The following is a 22,832-nucleotide window of genomic DNA, read 5'->3' on the forward strand; positions in this document are numbered from 1 at the left end:
ACCCCAAGAGATAAGCCCCTCCAACATGCAGGTCTAATTAAAAACTATAGCAATGAAAAAAGAAGAATTTGCTTTCTATAACTTAATCTCCTCAAGCATCCATTCCTTGCTTCTTCTGTTTAATAAGAGAAAACGTTAAGAGAGATCGAGCAACAACACACAACACACAGTTCTCTTGACAAGTTTATTGAGTATTTTAGGTTTGGGTGGTTTTTTTCTATGTTTTAAAAAAAATAGAGGGTTGAGATCTACTCACATTATTTCCTCAAGTTTTTCCCCACTTGAGAGGATCCCCATTCAGGTTCAATTTTTAGAGGGTGCAATTTATCTATTCAATATTCAATAGAAAAAAAAAACCCTCTAAGTTAAATGATAAATCAAAATAATTATTTAGAAACAATCTCTAAGTATTTTTGGATTAGCGGTTGATTTAAATAAGTACTTATTTGATTAAAATCAGTCATTCAAATAAGTATTTTTGGATTATGATTGAATATTGATTTTCGCATACGCCACCGCCACTATCTGAGCTTCTATTTGTTTGTTAACCCCTCACTGCGATCTTCATTCAGTCTTTCACTTCTTCCGCCATTTTCCGAAACCCGAACTTGGCCTTCACATTCTCTCTCCGCCGCGGTCTCAGTAAATTCTCTCTCTAACAAATTGTAAACTTCTCTGCTTCTTTTCTTCCCTGATGATTGATGACATTGAAACCAAACCCTTAATTTTGCAGAGTAATGGATGCAGAAGAAAAGTTATCTTGTTACAAAGTTGGGTCATTGCCAACTGTATTTTATGTTCCTGACTTCATCACTGATTCTGAAGAAACCTTTCTTCTCCACAATGTATCTACCCCTCTCAATGTTTGTCAAATTTGTAGTTTTTATTTATTTATTTATTTTTGACATGGTTTTTCTGCTTGTTATAGATTTATGGAGTCAATGCATCAAAGTGGAAGCCAATGAAAAATAGAAGGCTGCAGAATTGGGGTATGGTTAATGGATTTATATATTTTTTGTTTTAAATTTTGTGTTAGTGTAGAATATATTTAGATCTTTTTCGATGTATAAAAAAACGAATATATTTAAATATATGTGATTGGATGAATCCGGTCAAATCACTATAAGAGGAACGGTGAAACTCCGTGCTCCGTCGTCTCCCAAGAACGGGAGTCCCTGCAATGACACTCCGACGGTCAAGTTAGAACGTCGGTTTGGCCATCGGTCGTGGGCAAGACGAGGATGTGGTTGGCTGGACGAGGGTGGTAATGTTGTTGGCTGGACGAGTTTGATCGGCATAAGGCGATCAGTTCAACCCCAGGACAATATGGGTAAAGGGTTCTTTGGTAACTGGGATAAAATGAGATCCTTAAATTTTTGGAAAGTTGGAGTTGACAAAGAAATGAAGCATGATTAAAAAGATAAAAATTGTAATGGTGAATTGAATAGAACTGAATCACCTGCAAGTTAGAATAACAAACAACTGCATATGATGCAGTTCATACTACTAAGGCTTAAAAGTTTATAAGAATGATATTGTCATTGCTTTTTATAATTTAAATAGTTCAAATTCAGGGGCTGAGATAATCTGCAGTTATTTTGAATTTGATCTACAGAGGATTATAATCTGTTATTTGAACATGCCTGGGTTACTCGGGTCAAGAATATTTCTTAGTTTTATAACACTTATCAAATTATTGAGATTTGACAAAAGTGAAGTGAAAACATTTCCCTCTTGTTAGTGGTGATTTATTTTTTCTGGTCATTGTTGATTGCAGGTGGTGTCGTCCATGAGAAGGGCCTTCTACCTCAACCTTGTAAGTGAGGAAATTTTCACTTCCTTTATGACATAAATTTTCTTTCTTCATGGAAAGTGGAAACACATCATTTGTCTGTTGCTAGTGGGAAATCAAAATGTTCTAGGAGTTACTTTGTCCATCTGCAGTTTGATAGTTTTGAACAATGTCTTAGCTGTAGCATTAGGTCAGTCATTTATTGAAGTAGTGATAATGCTACTTTTCACCTTACCCTTTTTATCTACCTGCTGCAAGATGATAAGAGAGTTTCTCACTCATGAAATTGTGGGGTAGTTCCTGACTTCCTGTGCCTTTTGTTGATTTTCTGGATTGTTCAGAGTCCCAGTTGTTAGATACCTGTTTTATCATCTTTGTTCTGTAACCGTAACCAAAACCTTGTCCCACTAGGTGAGGTTGGCTATATGGATCACAGATCCATATTAAAGATATCGACGAGTTCCACATTTGCTTCCAAAAGCCTAAAACAACCATCCTTCTTTATCCAGGCTTAGTACCGGCTATGCATAAACATAGGCGGAGTTATCTTTGTTTTGCATATGGGTTAAATTATTTCTTTGTTGTCTTTGTATGCAGTATATGATCTGTTTCATTAACTTCTCTCTGGGCAAAATTGTGACTTTGTACATGCCTTGAAGATGATTAGGGTCAGATTGGTATAGATCTTTGTAGAATTGATTTTGAGATTGATGTCAATAAAATTCAAATGAGTCTTTTTTTTATCAGCCAATTTTTTTTTTCTTAACGGGGAGCGGGGCTTTTCCTTTGCAGGGACTGATGCCTGCACCTTCATGTCTCTTACCACTTGATTTGAGTTTGAAAATGATATTCTTAAAGTGAGTTTAGAATAATTCGTTATGTCTAGATGGTAAAGTAGATTCGCTTTTGAAGTCTAAATGTTGTCATATTCATAAAAATTGAGTCTCATACTTAGTATAATTTCTACTCATTGTACACTACTTTTCTCAAAAATCAATTTCCCTTGCTGCAGATCTGATTGTTCTCTTGTCCCAAGAAGGACCTTATATCCACATTTCTTTCAACCTAAACGTAATTTATACCCCAACAACTAGCTTGAAAACATTGTAATAGTTGATTCGCACTGGATTGTTTTTGAATTTGACCTAATCCATGAATGGAGGGGAATGTAAAACAATAGTTTATTGAACTCAAAGAATAATGTTGGCCTCCTGCTATTAATTTGAGTTTAGTCCGGTTTAGCTCTTTGTTTCATTTATCTCAGTTTGCAGCTTATACAACAATTACTTCTCTCTTTTACAGTGCCTCCATGGTTAACAAATTTGACAAAAAGAATGTATGAAGAATTAGGGCTATTCCCATCACCTCTCAATCATGTTCTTATAAATGAATACCTACCTAACCAAGGCATAATGGTTTGTTCTGAATCTCAACCCCTTCTTCTTTCCATATATTTTCCTTCTTTGTATGTCCTTTTGGCAGTGGAATTCAGATTATATCATATTTCATTGGTGATTGTTTATTCTTAATCTTTTATGTCTATATGATAACCGCGAGTTAGCTCTTGAGTGCATTTTCATGTATATTGCCTAGTTTTCATTGAAGGTCTTTTATTCTACAGCCACACCAGGATGGGCCTGCTTATTTTCCAGTTGTTGCTATTCTTTCACTTGGATCTCCTGCTGTGATGGACTTCACTCCCCATGCTAGACTGAAACTGGATTCCCAAGATAATACCGACAAAGATTCAGAAGGAGGAACATTAGAGATAGGGGAAGAAAAGTGGCTTGATGATCACCACCCATTCTCTGTTTTATTGATGCCTCGCAGTTTACTGATATTCAAAGATCAGGCATACTCAGGTTGCTTTTCTCATACTATAAGAAGCTCTTATATTTGGCTATAGAATAAAAATCTATTTAAACTCTTTTGGTCCTATGAAAGTTTTAGTGACATTCAGTATTTGGTGACAGATTATTTGCATGGTATACAAGATTCTGCAGTACATTGCTATGATGGGGTAATGCTACAGATTACTAAATCTTTTTATACCTAAAATGATTCATTGCATGTCTGATTATTTCTTATGCTTCAAAATCCATCATTTTCAGGTCATAAATGAAACTGAAGCTTTGAAATACAAGGAATCAGATGGACACCATTGTAGCTCAGAGGAGGCATTGGAAACAATTGGAAAGGAAGAGTGTAAGAATATACCAAGAACATCCAATAGAGTTTCGTTGACCTGTAGGATGGTTCCAAAAGTTCATAAAAATTTGTTTAGGTTTTGAAATTATACGAAAGTTCAACTCTCATCTCCTTTTTCTTGGTACATTAGAGGATCCAAATTCCCTGAGTCCGCAGTAAGTACGGCCTTCTATATTGATTTCTGTAAAGTGCATGCACTCAGAGTAATTTGGAATCTGATATGTTATCTATTAATTAAAGAATAGTTTGATTATTATATGTTAGAGTGTCATGTTCTTTACTTATATATAGAGGATAAATAAATTGATTTGTGTTTGAGAATAATATTTTAGAAGTAGATTTACAAGAATTGATTTTGGTTTGATTGTTAAGTAGAATCACATACCCAGAATCAAATTTCTTCAACATTAAAGCGGTCCGCAATTTTTGTGATTGCATCAACCAAATCATTGGACTTAGGACATAACACTTCCAATCCTGAAATTTAACCTCTCTGGCAGAACTAGAATTGCACTTAGACCATTTACAATGGTTGATGAAAATGGGTGTTGAAAATTGTTGATGATTGTTGATAGGTTGTAATGGTTGTTGAAGATTGTTGAGAGTGATGAGAGAGAGGAAAAATGTTGAAAATGTTCAACATTGTTGGATTGCCTGCGGTGTGCCACGTGGCGCGAGGCCAGTGGCCACCGTCAGGCGCGTGCATGACACGCGCAGACAAGGCGCCGGCAGGAGAGAGATTTTTTTTTTGCTTTGACACGTGTCACTTTCTGACTGGTTCGTCGGATTTCTTTTACCCTTATCTTTTGAACTCAATTATTTCATCAAAAAAAATATTTTCTGAAAAAAAAAATTATACCAAAATTCATGATTTTTTTTCCTCTATAAATAGAGACTTGGTTCGTTTGATTTGGACACAGAAAAAAAACCAAGTTTTTCACCATCTTATTATCTCTCTCACCATCTTATTATCTTTCTATTAGCCCTTGTTTTGAAATGGATCCCAACAATCACCATTACAACACCCGGAATTCTTCTAACTACCCAAATGACTACCAAAATCTCAACAATTATCCAGATCCAAATCATTTTCCCAACCAACATCATCAAAATCTCAACGACTATCAAGATTCAAATCAATATTTCTACTCACGTCCTCAAAATCGCAACAATTATGAAGATCCAAATCAATTTTCCTACCCACGTCCTCAAAATCCCAACAATTATCAAGATTCAAGTCAATTTTCCTACCCACGTCCTCAAAATCCCAACAATTTTGCACCAAATTCCATCCCGTCATCCTTTCATCCCTCTATGAGATATCCATCTCAAACACCCCCTTCTAGTGGTTATATGACAATGGTGAATGAAAATTTTCCAAGTGTTGATGCACCTGAATTTCCCGAATTTTCAACACAAATGACTCTTGGTGGCATGACAGCTGCTAATCAATTCACTCCAAATCAAGAGGATACAACTCCTAAGAGCAAGAAAACCCATTCACCAGCATGGAGCACTGCACAAAATTTGGTGCTAATTAGTGGGTGGATTAATTGTGGAACAAGCAGTGTTGTGGGGAAAAACCAGAAAGGAGAAACATTTTGGAGAGATATTGCTGAGTATTGTAATGAGCATTGCTCATTCGATCCTCCGCGTGATGGAATTGCATGCTGAAACCGTTGGAATTATATGAACAAAATACTGGGTAAATGGATTGGCGCTTATGATGCCGCTAAGCGTCAGCAAGCAAGCGGTTGGTCGGAAAATGATGTTTTGGCAAAAGCGCGGGAATTATTCGCCTGTGGGAAGAATGTTCAATTTACTTTGATGGAAGAATGGATACAACTCCGTGATCTGCCACGTTTTTGTAGTCAAGTAGGAGAAAATAGTGGCTCAACAAGTAGTGAATCTAAGAGATCTCACGACAGTGATGCATGTCGCTCAACCTCTATAGGATCAATTCCTCGTCCAATCGGTAGGGAGGCAGCTAAAAGAAAGAATAAAAAGAAAAGTAGAGAAGCTCCCTTGGAGGAGGACAAAGGTTGGGGTTGGGATAAATACGAAAATATGAAGGAGAAAGAGCTTGTACGATTGGAGAAGATAGCATCGGTGCAAGAAGAGACTAACCAATTGATGAAAACCAATTTGTATCTAAGGCTAACTTCCGAAGAGAACCTCGATGACCATAAGAAAGTGCCGTTGAAGAAGTTGTCCCAAGAGCTATTTGGGAATTAATTTCAATCGAGTATTTGTCTGTATTCGGTCAAATTTGTCAGTGGTGTCAAGTCTGTAGTGTTTGCTTTAATAACTTGTCAATGGTGTCGAGTCTGTAGTGTTTGCTTTAATAATTTGTCAGTGGTGTCAAGTATGTAGTGTTTGGCTTTAATGTATCGATTATTGTGTTTGAATATGTTCCACTCAATTCGAATCTTGTCCTTTTCCGATTATTAACTCTAGTTGATAACTTATTTCGAATCCGCCAGTGGTGTCAAGTCTGTAGTGCTTGGCTTTAATGTATGGGTTATTGTGTTTGAATATGTTCCACTCAATTCGAATCTTGTCCTTTTCCGATTATTAACTCTAGTTGATAACTTATTTCGAATCCGCCAGTGGTGTCAAGTCTGTAGTGCTTGGCTTTAATGTATGGGTTATTGTGTTTGAATATGTTCCACTAAATTCGAATCTTGTCCTTTTCCGATTATTAACTCTAGTTGATAACTTATTTCGAATCCGCCAGTGTCCACCATTCAATGTACTTATATATATGGATTCATAGATCCATTGATGTACCAATATCCCAAATCTCTTCCAGTCTACTTCGAATTCTTGTGAAAATCACAACAACCAATATCCCAAATCTCTTCCAATTTCAAAACAAATGGATCCTTTTGAAAATCTAGTTCAAAATCCTTTTGATATGGCAACATACCTTCAAAATTCTGAACTTGAAGAAGCTTTTATACTCAACCAAGTTAGGGAGCGTCGAAACAAAATATTGGAAGATAGGGCACCTCGTAGCAGAAAATATGTCAGTAGAGATCATGCAGCGGCAAACCGAAGGCTAATTGAGGACTACTTTGCCAATGAGCCTACATATGACGATGCAATGTTTCGTCGTCGGTATCGGATGCAAAAACATGTTTTCCTTCGAATCGTTGCGGACCTTTCAAGTAGTGATAACTACTTCACCCAGCGAGTTGATGCAACCTATAAAGAAGGAATATCACCCTTGGAAAAATGTACCACAATAATGCGAATGTTAGCATATGGTGTGGCAGCAGATGCAGTCGATGAGTACATCAAAATCGGAGGTACTACAGCACTGGAGTGTTTACGTAGATTCTGTAAAGAAATCATACGATTGTATGAGCACGAGTACCTTAGAGCACCAACCGAAGATGACCTGCAAAAAATACTACATGTTAGTGAAATACGGGGGTTCCCAGGTATGATCGGGAGTATTGACTGCATGCACTGGGAGTGGAAAAATTGTCCTAAAGCTAGGAAGGTCAATTTACTAGAGGGGATAAGGGAACCACAACGGTTATTTTTGAAGCAGTTGCATCTCATGATCTATGGATCTGGCATGCCTTTTTTGGATGTCCGGGAACGTTGAACGACATAAACGTTCTAGATCGGTCACCAGTGTTTGATGACGTGGAACAGGGAAAGACTCCAAATGTGAATTTCTTTGTGAATCAACGTCCCTATAATATGACATACTATCTAGCTGATGGTATCTACCCTTCTTATCCAACTTTCGTCAAATCGATTAGACTTCCTCAAAGTGAACCCGATAAGTTGTTTGCACAAGTTCAGGAGGGATGTCGGAAGGACATCGAACGTGCATTTGGAGTGCTTCAAGCTCGTTTTAAAATCATCCGTGAACCAGCTCGTTTGGGGGACATAGCTGATTTGGGTATCATTATGAGGTCATGCATCATATTACATAATATGATTGTTGAGGATGAACGAGATTCATATGCTCAACGTTGGACCGATTTTGAGCAATCTGGGGAAGGTGGATCTAGTACACCGCAACCATACTCGACCGAGGTGTTACCCGCTTTTGCAAATCATGTGCGTGCTAGATCCGAGTTGCGTGATTCGAACGTTCATCACGAACTGTAAGCAGATCTAGTGAAGCACATATGGACAAAGTTTGCAAATGCTTCGTGATGGAAGATGATTTGTATCGTACTAATTACGTTATTTATGTGTTGTGTGCTTAGTTTGTTGTCTTGCATTTTAAGTTAAGAAAATAAAATAAATTATTGTGTGCTTGGTTTGTCGTCTTCCATTTTTAAGTTAAGGAAATAAAATAAATTATTGTCTATATTAAAAAAAAATTAATTTGTTAAGTGTTTATTGTTTAATTTAATTTAAAACAATAATTGTAATTTTATGTAAATAATAAAAACAAAAATATAAAATTAAATAAAAATATGAAATAAAAAAGTGGTGGGGTAGGGTGAGTGGTGGGGTAGGGTGTTGAGAGAGAAAACCATTGGAGTGGGTAATTGTTAAGAGTGTGTTGAATTGGAGAAAGAAGATGATGTGGAGTGTTGGGAAGAGAAAAAGTGGGGTTAAGAAAGGGTAAACAAAACATTTTTTATTGAACCATTGCTCATGGTCTTAAGTCTATAGGTATCAAAACTCTGCTAAATCAGAGATACTTTTGTACTTTACCCTTTAAATATATTCATATATCTCTCATTTTCTCTAAAACACTTTCCCTTATTGTACCCTCACAAATCTGAAACTTGAACCATCCACTAAATTAGTATAATTAGTGGTCAGGTCATAACAGCTACAATTGCTATTTTTATAACACTAGTTAAAGAGAGAAATTGATATACAAGAAAGAAAAAAAGATTAAAGAGAGTAACAATGTAACAGAAGCTCCCTAATTTCCTTTCTCTAATTCTACCACTTCTTCTCTAATGCTACACTTGAATCTGATAAAATATTTCTCTTACTATTTCATCAACATAATTGTACAATTTATAGACATAATAAAGAGATAAAAAACAAATCTATCTAACCCTCTATCTTAATAGATACTAATCTAAAATAAAGAAACTAGATACTAATCTAAAATAGAGAAACTATATCTAAACCTTATCTCTATTTCAATGAGATAAGATTAATAAAAAACTCAATCTAAACAAACAATCAACAGCTACGCTCGTACTAAAGCTGTGTAATGAAATATATCCGAATTTTTCCTAACACCAGTGAAGATACCACATGTGTTATCAGTAAGCATGAGTCAACACTCAACCGCAGCTCTTGAGAATACATTATAAGAAGGATAATGAAAAATATGGTAGAAACATGAGTAAATTGGCCCTTTCTAATTTTTAAAAAATAACCTAGGAATCTGACAAAGAATTCATAGAAAAATTTCATGCCTTGCCATGTAGTTGTAGAAGATTCCACATGAAGGAAAATCATAGGAAATTAGGAGTTGAAATTAATATAGTAATGATATGATAATTTAGAGAACAAAGGTCATGTTCCAAGGGGAAATTACAAAAAAGGAAAAAAAAAAAGAAACAGATGCAAAAAAGTGAAAAAAGTACCAGATGAGTGCCTTTTCTTCCGGCTGGTAACAATCAGCTTAAACTACCCAAATGATGACCCTTACTCCATTGCTTGAAAATTCCAATGTAATTTCAAGGGGGAAATGAAGTTGCTTCACCTTTGACCTTTTGAAGTTTAAACACACCTAGAGCCATAAAATAGCAGAAAATAAATTAAAAATTAATGATGAAAGATCTTGTAATCTAGAAATCTAAAATTGGAACTAGAGAAACACCATAACTTAAAAGACAATGGTTGCAAGTAACAGACACCAAATCTCCCAACTAGGTTTGAATAATGACGGGTTTCCTGTCATTTTATTCAGATATAGCATAGTAATCTCTATGTCAGATTGTGTAAAAGAAGTATCAAGAAAACAGATCTAAGCTTAAACGGAAAAGCTGTCTCGAAAGAACTTTCCATTGATTTAATAACTTACTGATTTCATCAAGTGAAATTTCAAAAGTTTACAATGAGAAGGATGCAACTATGAAAACATTAATTAGTGAGAGCAAATTGAAAGTGTTAGCCGATCTTGCAGAAATTGATTCGAACACTATTTAGTTAAGAAAAATATAAAGTGATATAAAAAAAAGCATTAGCATTTATACCACAGTTTATTTAGAATAATTTCTTTTGCTAGGAATACATAAACTGAATAACATAATATGACTCTGTGTAAGAAGTTAGATGGCTATCTTAATATATTGCTATTAAGGCTGTGATTTTCGTGAATAAAAAAAGAAACTTGAAGAGGAAAGGAAAAAAGAGGGAACTTTAGCAAGTGAATCTGTTTTGATTGTAGAATGGAAACTTCAGAATGAATCATTAAAGCTGGGAATAAAATTAATTGAAACAATCTATTCAGTTATTGTTGGGCTTGTTTCATGGAAAAAGAGACAATATATCATCATATATGACACCAATCAAGAATTCAAAACCAAAGTTACTACCGAGCAAGAAAGGGAAAGATCCTCATAAGAGTCAACAAAGCATATTGAATCTACCAAGGGGAGAAGGATGACAGCCATGTTAAGTCTCACAATTCAACCAACAACAATGACAATTAATTTAAAAAACATGAGACAGCCAAAATATCAGCAGAACAGCTTTAAGGTAAAACATCAATAAATGAAAAAAGGCTTAATAGCACTTTTGGTCCCCCACGAATGCAAAATGTGCAAATGGGGTCCCTAAACTTTAAAAATAGCATTTTTCCTCCCCGACGTTATCTTCCGTTAACAGTTTTGGTCCCCAGACAGTTTTCCGTCAAAAAACTAACGTTTTTAAGGAGAAATATGTAATTAAACAAAAAAATAAATTAAGAAAAATAAAAAGAAAAACCAGAAAATTCATCATCTCCATCTTCTTCCATCATCTTCACTATTTTCTCAATCATTAAACCCAAAACCCAGAAAATTAAAAACCTAAAAACCAAAATCATCTTATCCTCTTTTTCATCTCACAAACATCTTTATCTACTTGATCTTCATCTTCACTCAAAAAGAAAAATGGATACAGATCTATAACCCACCCCTAACCTTCATCTTCACCCTTGCACCCAGTTTTGGTCCTGCCATTGAACAACCAGATCTGAACCAAGATCTCTTCCCTCATCCTCCCCCAACACACATCCAACCAAAGCCCAAACGGAAATCGCCTCCCTCAACCTCCTCCAACCCAGATCGAACATTGATCTGGACACATAGGACACAGACAAATTCCTCTTTTTCATCTCCTTTCTGAGTTTTCAATGGAAGGGATGAAGTGTGGTTTGATATCCTCTTGTCGTCCTCACAGGCACGATCTTTGCAATTTGGATGGAATAAAGAAACATAAATCGAGAGAGAAAGCAAAAGTTTTTGGATTTATCTTCTGGGTATATATATATTTGTAATTTGTCCTTAGCAATATAATCTAGCTGGGTTTATGTCGAGAAGCAAAAGTTTAGTATCTAAAAGATTTTATCTTTTTAAATATTCTTAGGTTTTTTGGGCCATTATCTTCTTCTGGGTCTATATTTTCTTCTATATTTGGGTTTTATTGGTTTCCTTTGGGGCATTTAATTTCTGGATTCTCATTTGTTTTTACGGGCATTATTTTTTTGGTTTTGGAGAATTTTGAATTTCTGTAAAAAAAAATTGAAAAAGATGAAGAACTCCTTGATTTTTTCTGGAAAACCCAGAAACCGTTACTTTTTGAACGGAAAAAGGACGGGGGACCAAAACTGTTGACAGAAGATAACGTCGGGGAGACAGAATGCTATTTTTAAAGTTTAGGGACCCAATTTGCACATTTTGCATTTGTGGGGGACCAAAAGTGCTATTAAGCCATGAAAAAATTACAAACCAATCAGAGAAATTCAACCGTAACATTAATGTAATTTGATATTGCACTGAGATGTTTAATTTCATCTTCTTTTATCCTTTCAGTAAGCCTATAGCAACCATTTGATGAAAAGTTGTTTTACCTTATAGTGTTTTTTTTTTTTTAAAAAGAGCACAGATAAGCTTTAAGAAAATATCAGTACTTGTTCTCGTTGGTTGAATTTAATAAAAGCTTAGTTCGTCTTCTTTTTTATGTGTAACTATTAGAAGAATAAGAAATAGATGGCCCTCATCAATATTAAAAGTAACTTAACATGTAATTAGAAAGCCTCTTACCTAATTTTACCTTCACAATAGATCTCTAGCAATCATTTCACGAAGAAGCTTCTCTGCCTTATCATTTTCACCTTTTTCAAAAAGAGCAGAAATAATTGTTTCAAAAGTTATTAGATCATGGATGCAACTATTGCCTTCCATTTTCGACATCAATGTCAATGCTTCATCAAACAAGCCCTCTTTACAAAGTCCATTGATCATAGTATTATATGTCCAGTTATTCAAATTATAGCCTTTTTTAAAAAGATCCTGAAAAACCTCTTGTGCATCCTTAATTCTACCACATTTGCATAGTCCATCCAGAAGTATATTGTATGTGCACATATCTGGCTGAATACCCTTGTCTATAATTTTCTTGATTAAAGCAATTCCCTTATCAACATGGTGGCTTTTGCATAAAGCATCCAAGAAAGAATTGTAAGTGATTACATCAGGTGGTGTACCTCTAGCATGCATCTCATCAACAAGCTCCCAAGCATGAGAGATTCTCCCTGATTTGCATAAACCATCAATAAGAGAATTGTAGGTAACTGTATCAGTAACAACCTTTTTGTAATCCATTTCTGCAAGGAGATTCAAAGCTTCATCAACCATTTTAATCTTACATAGTCCGTTGATTATGATATTGTAGCTATGAACATCTGGAGTCTCTCCTCGTTGAGCCATTTCGCAGAATATATATTTGGCCTTGCTTACTTCATTAACTAAGCAATACCCATCCATCAAAGAATTATAAGTAACAACATTAGGTTTCACACCCTGTTTCATCATCACAGCTAACATGTTCTTAGCTTCTTTCACCTTTCCTTCCTTACCTAAAGCATCGACCAATATATTATAAGTATAAACATATGGGTCTATGTTTTTCAATTCCATTTCATCTAGCAACCCAATTGCTTGTTTCAATTGACCAACAATGCAAAAGCCATATATTAAAGCATTGTACGTGACTACATTGGGAGATATTCCCTTGACAATCATTTCAGAATATAAATTGCAAGCATGACTAACAAGGTTATCTTTACACAGGCTATCAATGATGGTGTTGTACATTACCACATTAGGAATAATCAATTGCCCTTCAATCTGTCTCAGAAACTCCAAAGCAGCACTTGTTTCACCCATTTTACATAGCCCATTGATCAAGGTCCCGTAACTGACTTGATTCAACCGAAACCCCTGGGCCAGCACGACATCATGAAATTGCAGAGCTCTGTGAACATTGCCGCGAAGACAGAGACCTTTGATAAGAGTAGTGAAGGTGATGGTAGTTGGTTGAAAACCCCTCTTGAGAATGTTGGCCAATACAGAAAATGCGGAAGTGGTTTGACCTAGGTAGCAGTGGCAATTGATGAGGATGCTGAGAGTGACAAGGCTGGGCGTAATTCCAGTGATCTCCATTTGGCGAGAAAGCGATATAGCGGTGGAGTAATGCTTCGTCTTAACAAGTGAAGTTAAAACCTTGTTGAATTCGATGATGGGTGGGGTAATCCGCATTTGGAGCATGCGGTTGAAGAAGGAGACAACATCATCAACATTGTGAAAGGAATGAGTAACAGAATGAAAGTGAGAGTGAAGAAAAAAATTGGGGTTTGAAAGAAAGGGAAACCTCTTTAATCTCAACCATGACACTTTTTTTTTGTGACAAATGGAAGATAAACACTTTTTTTATGCTACACCCTGGGTTCTACAAGAATAAAAATAAAATGAAGGAGCACTATCATAAATCATTAAATCTACACTCCATTGACAAATTCAGCTCATTTTTTAAGCTGAAAAAACTGTGGGAATTAAAATCACCCCAACACATTAGACTAGGAGATTAAAACTATAATTAAGCCTATAATTAGTTTGCCCTGAATGATAGCTCAAGTGGTAAGAACTAGGGACATAAGGGTTGGGTGGGGTGAAGGGTCTCGGGTTCGATGTAACACCCCGATTTCGGTGGCGTCACTTTAGTAACCAAAAATAAACTTAATGCGGAAAAACGTGAATATTTTTTTTTCGATAATAACTAAGACAAGACTGAATTGAATAAAACCCAAATGCGAAAAGCAATAGAACTAATATACAATATATAAACAGCCCCCGCTGTAAGAAGCAACCTCGTCACGAGTAAACCTCCAGTGACGGAAGGAGAAAGATGTAACGCCCGTAGGCAATATGTACAAACCGAATGAAAGGGTGAAGTGTCCGCAACACCATCCCTCAAAACTGAGAATAAGTTGACCCAATGGTCTGAAAATAAGACCCCCTAATTCCAACCAACTCTCTGTGATTCCCGTAAAGAAATCACACAAAAAGCTATAGGTGGGAAACTACCCTGTTCCCAAAGAAAACAAATGATGTTCAGAGCTAAGACTCTACTCCTACACTAATCTCATCCCGAGGAGCTCACACTAACACTCAGTCCTACGTGCTAACATGATCGTCGTCTGAACCAGAATCCAGAACGACCTAGTCTATGTACACCATCCGTCCTCCTCTCGCTACCGCGATGCGCTCCTGTTCCAGCATCTCCACTCTAGTTCCCCCCGAAGGGTGAACCGTCATGAACCAGCCCGCCAAAGACATCTGACAAAGGGCGTTTGTCCGCCAAAGCACACACAGAAGACGCGAAGGTCAACTCCAAAGAATTATGTAAATAGTACCACCGATAGATACAGATAAGGAAATAGCCACTTAGGCTTATAGCTAGGGATAACATCCTAGGGTTGCATATTTCTCAATGAACATAAACGACAGTAAATCACAGTTAACATGCCTCAAATAGAATTAACAAGTACCAAACACACTCATCAACTATGTCAGTATGCATGTTGCATGAAATGATATGCAGGTTAACCCAGTCAACCAATATGCAATCCGGAACGGATGGACATCAACGGATCAGCCCTAGCACCAGCCACGGTGGGACCATTTCGGCCCGCGTGCCTCTTACTCCAACATCAGCGGTAGTCAGATCAGCCGTAACCCGTAGGTCTGCCATTTCGGTCTGCTACAAGAGACGTCTACAAACGCTCTTACATGGAAATCCGGGTCTTATGACCATTTTGGAATCCGACGAGGTCCAGAGTACGTCCTGTGTTAATACCCCATTAATGTTGCATGAATGCAGGATGATTAGTCAAACAACGTCTCCGAATCTCACTCGACACGTCGCCACGTGTTCTAGCTAAATTAAAGTCTCTAAAAGCTTACCCTAAGGTAAAGTCGATTCTGCGACAAAAGACACTTCTTTCCACAACACACATTCTCTCATGATGATCTCCAAATCATCCGACTCATCTCAATCCGATGGTCACAACTGCTCAACGAGCACAGAGTATCCACATACTCGGGAACTATCAATTCCCCGGACTTATCCCCAGGATAGCCCAACAACATAGCTGCTCCAACAGCACAACAACAAACGCTGCTCCAACAGCACAACAACAACACATACTCAACGCCTCTCAACTTTTTCAATACTGGGATCCGACGACACTTCTCGTTTTCCAAAACTAAGATTTGACTTCCACGCCTTCCTTTCGAGTTTATTATCATTAATTAAAGATTTAGAGGTTGTTTAATGTCTTATGAGTTTTCTTTACAAAATACTATCCTTTTAGTCTTATCGCAAATCCTATAAGTTCTCGGGATCTCCAAATCCCCAAATGACTCCAGAGAATGTCTCGATCCATACACATCATAACAAGGTCCGAATCTCATTCGTCCTATCAAACTTTCTTAAAACTCTCAAAATAAAATCGGCATGACCTGCCCGCTATTCTCACCATTCAGAATCTCAGATCTCATTGCATAAGTATAAATAACTCAGCACAACCAATCAACATGTCATATATCAATATATTAAGCAATAACCACATAGAACTTAGCATATAAGGCATGCACCACACATCCTAAATTACCCAATTAGCACTTAGCATGTAATTCACTCATCAAAAACATTCAGTAGATGCATCATCTACATTGTCAGCCGAAGCCTCAGAAAACATTTTCCAATCACACACAATCCAGTGCATAAACAGTAAACAATGTCGAAAGCATCGACCCTAAGTATTAACTAGAGATTCAGTGAGAAGCCCTCACCTGTAGGTTCTCCAGAATGATCGTCTAACGCTTCCTCGCAAGCAAAGCCTTGTTCCTCGGGAAACTCTTCAAAAGCACCTTTAGAACAAAACCACAGAAATCAATCAAAATCTATCGAAAACTAAGTTATCGATACTTACTAAGGTTACTCGAAGTAATCTATACTCTAAGGTACGATAATCTAGCGCGAAAGGCAAGTTTTCGGAAAAGGAAATTTTCCTCCTCCTCCCCCTATAGGCTCGGCCACTTTAGGTAATTAGGAGACTCGATTTTTCTTCGATCAAACTTGGTTCCTATGCTATCATTAGCCGTAACTAAGGGTATTCTGAACTCGGAAAAATTATCGGATCAAAAACTGTCGCAGGGGTATTTTGGTCATGATTTTTAACTTAGGATTTTCAAAACTGAAATCCCAAAAATAAAATTTTGCAGGGACGTCACCAACGACGTTTATGACAACTAATCCTACTAGCACTAAGCTAAGGCGATAGTTTTCAGCCTAAAGGTTGAAGCTTTACTCCAAAAACTCCAAAAATGGGTATTTTAGGCTAAAATCGATTCCGGCGGAATTCCGGCGACATAACGGAAAATCTAATCCGGCAGAAGTGATCTTGGGCACATAAAGAAGAGGTTTAGAATCAGAAATGAAAGATTCAGGATAGTTTTGCAAAAACCCATAAACTATCCGCTCAGAAAACTCTACAGAAAAGCTATGGAAAAAGAGATCAAAGGTAAGGATTAGCGACTATACCTCGAAGCCTTGAAGTAGCAACTGATTGATCGACGATCAAGCAAGTAATGAAGAAAATTCTTCTTCCTTCTTCCTTGGATGAACTCGCGGCCTTGAGGAGAGAAAATGGAGGAGTTTTGTGTTTTTTTCTCACTTGTTTGCTATATATAGAAGATGGAAATTCGCGGGAAAATGAAAGTTTCGCGAATCTGATTTTTCCGGCTTCATTCTCCATGAATTCTAAGATATGTTTTGGAAAAAGAATTCCAAAACTAAAAAGATGTCTCCTTGTATTTTTGGCAACTAATGCATAGTCGGTGTAAAACTATTTTACCCGATAAGTTGCTTTTTGCATCGAATGTCGGAATGGAAAACTTCCTTCTGAAGAAAGATTGAAATCATCAAGAGAAATGGGTGTACGCGTGTAGAATCTTCATTTGAAGCTTTGAATAGAAAAAGTCTTCATTGTCGGTTGATTCTAGGGTTTTGAAATACCAGGGATTCGGTTTCGGCAAACTTCCGATGATTGGAATCGGACGTTCGTAGATCCTAGAGTTTCGCCTCGAAACGATTTTGATATATGGAAAAAGAGAAGTTCTAACATTTCTCTGAAGATTTTTGGACTAAAATCCTACAGTGTTCCAAGGGTGGAACATAGTGTTATTTCCTAAGATTCTTGTCCTAGGTTTTTAAAGCGAATATTAGTCGTGCTATAACTTAAATCGACTTCGATACAATCCTCAGACTTTCCCTGAACTTTCTCCTTCATATATTTGTTTCATTTGGTAAACTCTAGTTCAGGTTTCCCTTCACGATACATCAACCCTAATCGTGAATAAGACTTTATTCACTTAGCATAAGCTTAAAAACTTGGGTCTTACATTACTACCCTCCAAAAAGAAAGTTTCGACCTCGAAACTTAAGGGTCAGTAAAAGCTCCGGATATTATTCCTTGATCTGTTTCCTCTAATACCCATATAGCACCGTTCGTGTCTTTGTTCCAAATAACTTTCACTAAGGTACTCTGCTTTCCCTCCGATCGTTTCACTCTTCTAGTCCCAAGGTTGACCGACGGCGTCTCAAAAGACATATCGTCTTCCAGCTCTATGGTGTCCGGTTCGACCACTTGTGTCGGGTCCCCGTTGGAAACAATATTGGTTGGCATTCGTGCAATCGCACAACCTTAACCACTTGCTCCTTTGCTTTTGTTCATCCAAAATGCTGATTAGAAACTCGGTACCTCTCTATGTTCCGAAGTGAATGCTCAACTTGTTCTCGTGACGTTCACTCATGGTCCAACTCAACTCAGTCGCTTGATAACTTCTAGACGAACTATTGCCTTGGAACCTACTAGTCCATTAACGTCACTTCCAACCTCGTAATTATCCTCCTTCGCACCATGAAATCAATCTTCTACTTAGTCACCATTCAAATTAAATCTCGACTTGAGCCTTAATACCTAGTGCATCACTAGACTCATTCCCTAGAAGATCAACTTATAACTATACCCCAAGGGACTTAACTAGTCATTTTATCGTTCGATCCTTCAACTTTCCGAGGTTTAACCGTTATCGTAACCGCTAACACCACTAAATTCCTTATGCGTACATGAATCTCAGCTCACTAGGTCAACCTTAGCCCTAGGATCCTCATTCAACTTAGTAGAATTCATTGGTTAACTCTAGTATACCTCATCAGAATCCATAACAAGGTTCCATTCACTCTTAGACTCTATGAAACTTGCCCAAATATAACGACTTCAAGTATTCATCTTAATACTAGCACTTTCCTTTCTGTATCTCAATCACCATCTCGTCAATCAACTTCTTAATCCCTCAATCAAGTTCTGACAAACTTCGGGTCCTACACACCTTAGACAGAAATCCATAGATTTAAAACGTAAACCTTCACCAAGTTTGGTCCTCTAATGGCCCTTAACCCTTCAATACTTCTTAAGTGAATATCCATTTCTTAAAACTATAACTCCTTCGCTTACACAAACGACCTGATAAGTGTCGTCATGCTCTCACACTCATAACTTGATCCTGATATCCATAGTCATAACTTGTTATGCTAACATCCTTCAAATCTTATCACATGGTTCATTATGTCCGCAATCTCATAATCAACATCAATCGATTACCAACTTATAACCAACCTTAAAACTCTACACAACTCAGAATTTCTTTACTTCAAGATCTCTCTTATACTATACCTCAATGGTCTTAATCCGCAACTCATCTTCAGATCTCCAATCTCCTACTCGTACGTGATTCTCAACTCTCAAGGTAAATCTTAACCCTAAGATTCCAATCCAACTTAGTAAATCTCACTTAGTAATCTGAGCATATTTTCTTTGAAATCCATATCAACAACCTCAAGGATTCAACTTATGCTAAAACTTTCTTTTTCTAACTTAATCATTGATTCAACACTTAGTCACTCCAGCAAACTCCTGACAATTCTCTAAGTCTTACACATTCAAGTTAAACTTCCTGGCTTAAAATCTAAACTTTTATCTAGTTTGCATCGGTAATGTCCTTTGACCCTTCAACACTTTTCAAGTGAAAATTCATCTCTTAAGACTATAATGTCTCCACAAATTAATCATGCACTTAGCAAAACTTATTCCTCGAACTCGACTACAACAATCTAGTTCAAAGTTAATTCTTCTCAATCTTGCTACTATCAAGCTATCATCTATAACCTGATTAAATCCAACCTATTTGGTCTCTAACAATTCCACTCAGTAATCACATAACCTATGACTTCATAACTTCCGAGAAAATACCTAATATTTTTCCAACATTAAATCTCTTGACTTAGTCTACCTCCACTTGGAGTAATCGCACGAACCAAACAATTAATGTCTATACGACAATCATCAACTTCCAAAGGTTCAAATCTTAATCTTGTACAATCAAGTTCTTAATACAAACTTTCCTCCCAAATTCAACTAATCTTCGATCAAATCAAGTTAATCTTACCAATCCTTCTATCAAAGTCCATAGCCAGCTGTGATTCCGAATATCACCCCCTCAATATTAAGTTGATCAGGCCTAATACATCGAAGGTGGAAATCTAGAAAAACCTACTGGAACAGTCAATGAGTTCCTATCATCCAGTAGTCACAATATCCTGATGTTAAATCCTTAAATGATTCCGCTACGGAACTACACACCCTCAACATAACACGTATACTACCCATAAGGAATCTCTCTAAGATTCAATCTTCAGCTTCTAACTTCTTGTTAAACGCATTGGTGCAAAACTACTTTCTAGGTTTACCGTGTTATTCTAAACCTCGTGTAATTTCTATAGCTAAAATACGAGCTACGGTCAAATAAGGTGTTAATAGGCGTAATAACTATAAGGTCAAAGCTTAGACAGTATAAATAAGTTAGGTGTGTTTGCACACGCTACGAGAGTAATGGAATATATTATACTAAAATGAGGAAGAATGGTTAGAAAGTTACCATCATTCTTGCGCTCTCCTCTGACAAACCCCTCAGCTCTCTCACCGTCCATGGTGTAAACTCTTGCTTTAGCAGCAGAACGCTTACCACGAGCAGTGTTGACAGTTGGTTCAGCCTTGGGTGCTCTGCACCGACCGACAGTATGCCCCATTTTGTTACAATTATAGCATTTGGGCCTCGCGTCGGGACAAGCATTAGCATAGTGCCCCGGCTTCCCACATCTGAAACATGACACTTGTTTCCTTGCCCCTCTAGCTATGGCGGGAAACTTGCCCTTCATCTTGTTATCGGACGGTCCCGCCTGGAACGTCCTACAGTTCACGGCCAAATGTCCACGTTGTCTGCACTTGCAGCATTTTGGTCTAGCTACTGAGCACTGAAAGACGTAGTGTCCAAGCTTTCCACAACGGTAGCATGACACAGCCTCCTGACCAATAGTTGCAGTCGTCGACTTGCGTGATCCTGGAATAGGGTCTCTTCCCTCAGGATGCTGGTATAGCTTCCACGGTCGGTACTCCTGAGAACCTGATCTCACTGGTCCCCCAGTTCCAACTCGGTCCAATCCACTATGCTGGTACTTGGACACCTCGTTTAACAGTTGAGGTTGCTTACGTGCAGCCTCCTCCGCGTGTCTGTAAGCGTCCTCAGCAGCCTGGTTCATCACTGCTTCAATCATTGTAGCTATCGCCTTTGCCATACGATCAGGGCTTACCATCCTATGCTTAGTCAAACAAACAGTTAGTACTCATCACAAGATAGTCTCTGGCATAACTATACAATATGATTAAGCAATAACTTCAATCAATTCTAAGCGAAAAATCGCTTGCAGACAATCAATTTTCACTCTTTTCAGAGTCACACAACCTAGCACAGAAGACCTATTCCCCAACAACTCCCAAAAGACTCGACCGTGCTCTGATACCACAATGTAACACCCCGATTTCGGTGGCGTCACTTTAGTAACCAAAAATAAACTTAATGCGGAAAAACGTGAATATTTTTTTTCGATAATAACTAAGACAAGACTGAATTGAATAAAACCCAAATGCGAAAAGCAATAGAACTAATATACAATATATAAACAGCCCCCGCTGTAAGAAGCAACCTCGTCACGAGTAAACCTCCAGTGACGGAAGGAGAAAGATGTAACGCCCGTAGGCAATATGTACAAACCGAATGAAAGGGTGAAGTGCCCGCAACACCATCCCTCAAAACTGAGAATAAGTTGACCCAATGGTCTGAAAATAAGACCCCCTAATTCCAACCAACTCTCTGTGATTCCCGTAAAGAAATCAGACAAAAAGCTATAGGTGGGAAACTACCCTGTTCCCAAAGAAAACAAATGATGTTCAGAGCTAAGACTCTACTCCTACACTAATCTCATCCCGAGGAGCTCACACTAACACTCAGTCCTACGTGCTAACATGATCGTCGTCTGAACCAGAATCCAGAACGACCTAGTCTATGTACACCATCCGTCCTCCTCTCGCTACCGCGATGCGCTCCGGTTCCAGCATCTCCACTCTAGTTCCCCCCGAAGGGTGAACCGTCATGAACCAGCCCGCCAAAGACATCTGACAAAGGGCGTTTGTCCGCCAAAGCACACACAGAACACGCGAGGGTCAACTCCAAAGAATTATGTAAATAGTACCACCGATAGATACAGATAAGGAAATAGCCACTTAGGCTTATAGCTAGGGATAACATCCTAGGGTTGCATATTTCTCAATGAACATAAACGACAGTAAATCACAGTTAACATGCCTCAAATAGAATTAACAAGTACCAAACACACTCATCAACTATGTCAGTATGCATGTTGCATGAAATGATATGCAGGTTAACCCAGTCAACCAATATGCAATCCGGAACGGATGGACATCAACGGATCAGCCCTAGCACCAGCCACGGTGGGACCATTTCGGCCCGCGTGCCTCTTACTCCAACATCAGCGGTAGTCAGATCAGCCGTAACCCGTAGGTCTGCCATTTCGGTCTGCTACAAGAGACGTCTACAAACGTTCTTACACGGAAATCCGGGTCTTATGACCATTTTGGAATCCGACGAGGTCCAGAGTACGTCCTGTGTTAATACCCCATTAATGTTGCATGAATGCAGGATGATTAGTCAAACAACGTCTCCGAATCTCACTCGACACGTCGCCACGTGTTCTAGCTAAATTAAAGTCTCTAAAAGCTTACCCTAAGGTAAAGTCGATTCTGCGACAAAAGACACTTCTTTCCACAACACACATTCTCTCATGATGATCTCCAAATCATCCGACT

General features: G+C 37.7%; 2 protein-coding genes and 1 pseudogene across 4 annotated transcripts; 2 read left to right on the plus strand and 1 right to left on the minus strand.

Moving 5' to 3' along the window:
• The first annotated feature begins 488 nt into the window (after positions 1-488).
• Positions 489-4,258, plus strand: LOC130738494 (uncharacterized). Of its 3 annotated transcripts, none has more exons than XM_057590483.1 (8): positions 489-642; positions 734-845; positions 929-989; positions 1,778-1,816; positions 3,095-3,207; positions 3,414-3,654; positions 3,766-3,812; positions 3,904-4,258. In XM_057590483.1, the coding sequence occupies exons 2-8, from the start codon at positions 738-740 to the stop codon at positions 4,081-4,083; spliced, it is 789 nt and encodes a 262-aa protein (XP_057446466.1). In that variant the 5' UTR covers positions 489-642; positions 734-737; the 3' UTR covers positions 4,084-4,258. The 3 variants fall into 3 exon arrangements, with proteins under 3 accessions (XP_057446466.1, XP_057446468.1, XP_057446467.1); XM_057590485.1 differs by having other exon boundaries at positions 495-636; XM_057590484.1 differs by having other exon boundaries at positions 496-665.
• A 1,056-nt stretch (positions 4,259-5,314) lies between these two features.
• On the plus strand, positions 5,315-8,158 carry LOC130736707 (uncharacterized; annotated as a pseudogene).
• Positions 8,159-9,394: 1,236 nt separating this feature from the next.
• Positions 9,395-21,262, minus strand: LOC130736708 (pentatricopeptide repeat-containing protein At1g12300, mitochondrial-like). Its single transcript, XM_057588503.1, has 3 exons — positions 21,160-21,262; positions 12,250-13,880; positions 9,395-9,731 (listed from the first exon to the last, which is right to left on the minus strand). The coding sequence occupies exons 1-2, from the start codon at positions 21,260-21,262 to the stop codon at positions 12,262-12,264; spliced, it is 1,722 nt and encodes a 573-aa protein (XP_057444486.1). The 3' UTR covers positions 9,395-9,731; positions 12,250-12,261.
• Between the last annotated feature and the right edge of the window lie 1,570 nt (positions 21,263-22,832).

This window comes from Lotus japonicus, chromosome 2 (assembly GCF_012489685.1).
Source record: "Lotus japonicus ecotype B-129 chromosome 2, LjGifu_v1.2".
Classification (NCBI taxonomy): Eukaryota; Viridiplantae; Streptophyta; class Magnoliopsida; order Fabales; family Fabaceae; genus Lotus; species Lotus japonicus.

Coding starts and splice junctions, on each gene's coding strand:
- LOC130736708 (XM_057588503.1), bottom strand. CDS start 21,262: ATGGTAAGCCCTGATCGTATGGCAAAGGCGATAGCTACAATGATTGAA. Junction 13,881..21,159: donor ACACGCGGAGGAGGCTGCAC/GTAAGCAACCTC, acceptor ACAAAAAAAAAG/TGTCATGGTTGAGATTAAAG.
- LOC130738494 (XM_057590483.1), top strand. CDS start 738: ATGGATGCAGAAGAAAAGTTATCTTGTTACAAAGTTGGGTCATTGCCA. Junction 1,817..3,094: donor GGGCCTTCTACCTCAACCTT/GTAAGTGAGGAA, acceptor TCTCTTTTACAG/TGCCTCCATGGTTAACAAAT. Junction 3,208..3,413: donor TACCTAACCAAGGCATAATG/GTTTGTTCTGAA, acceptor TTTATTCTACAG/CCACACCAGGATGGGCCTGC.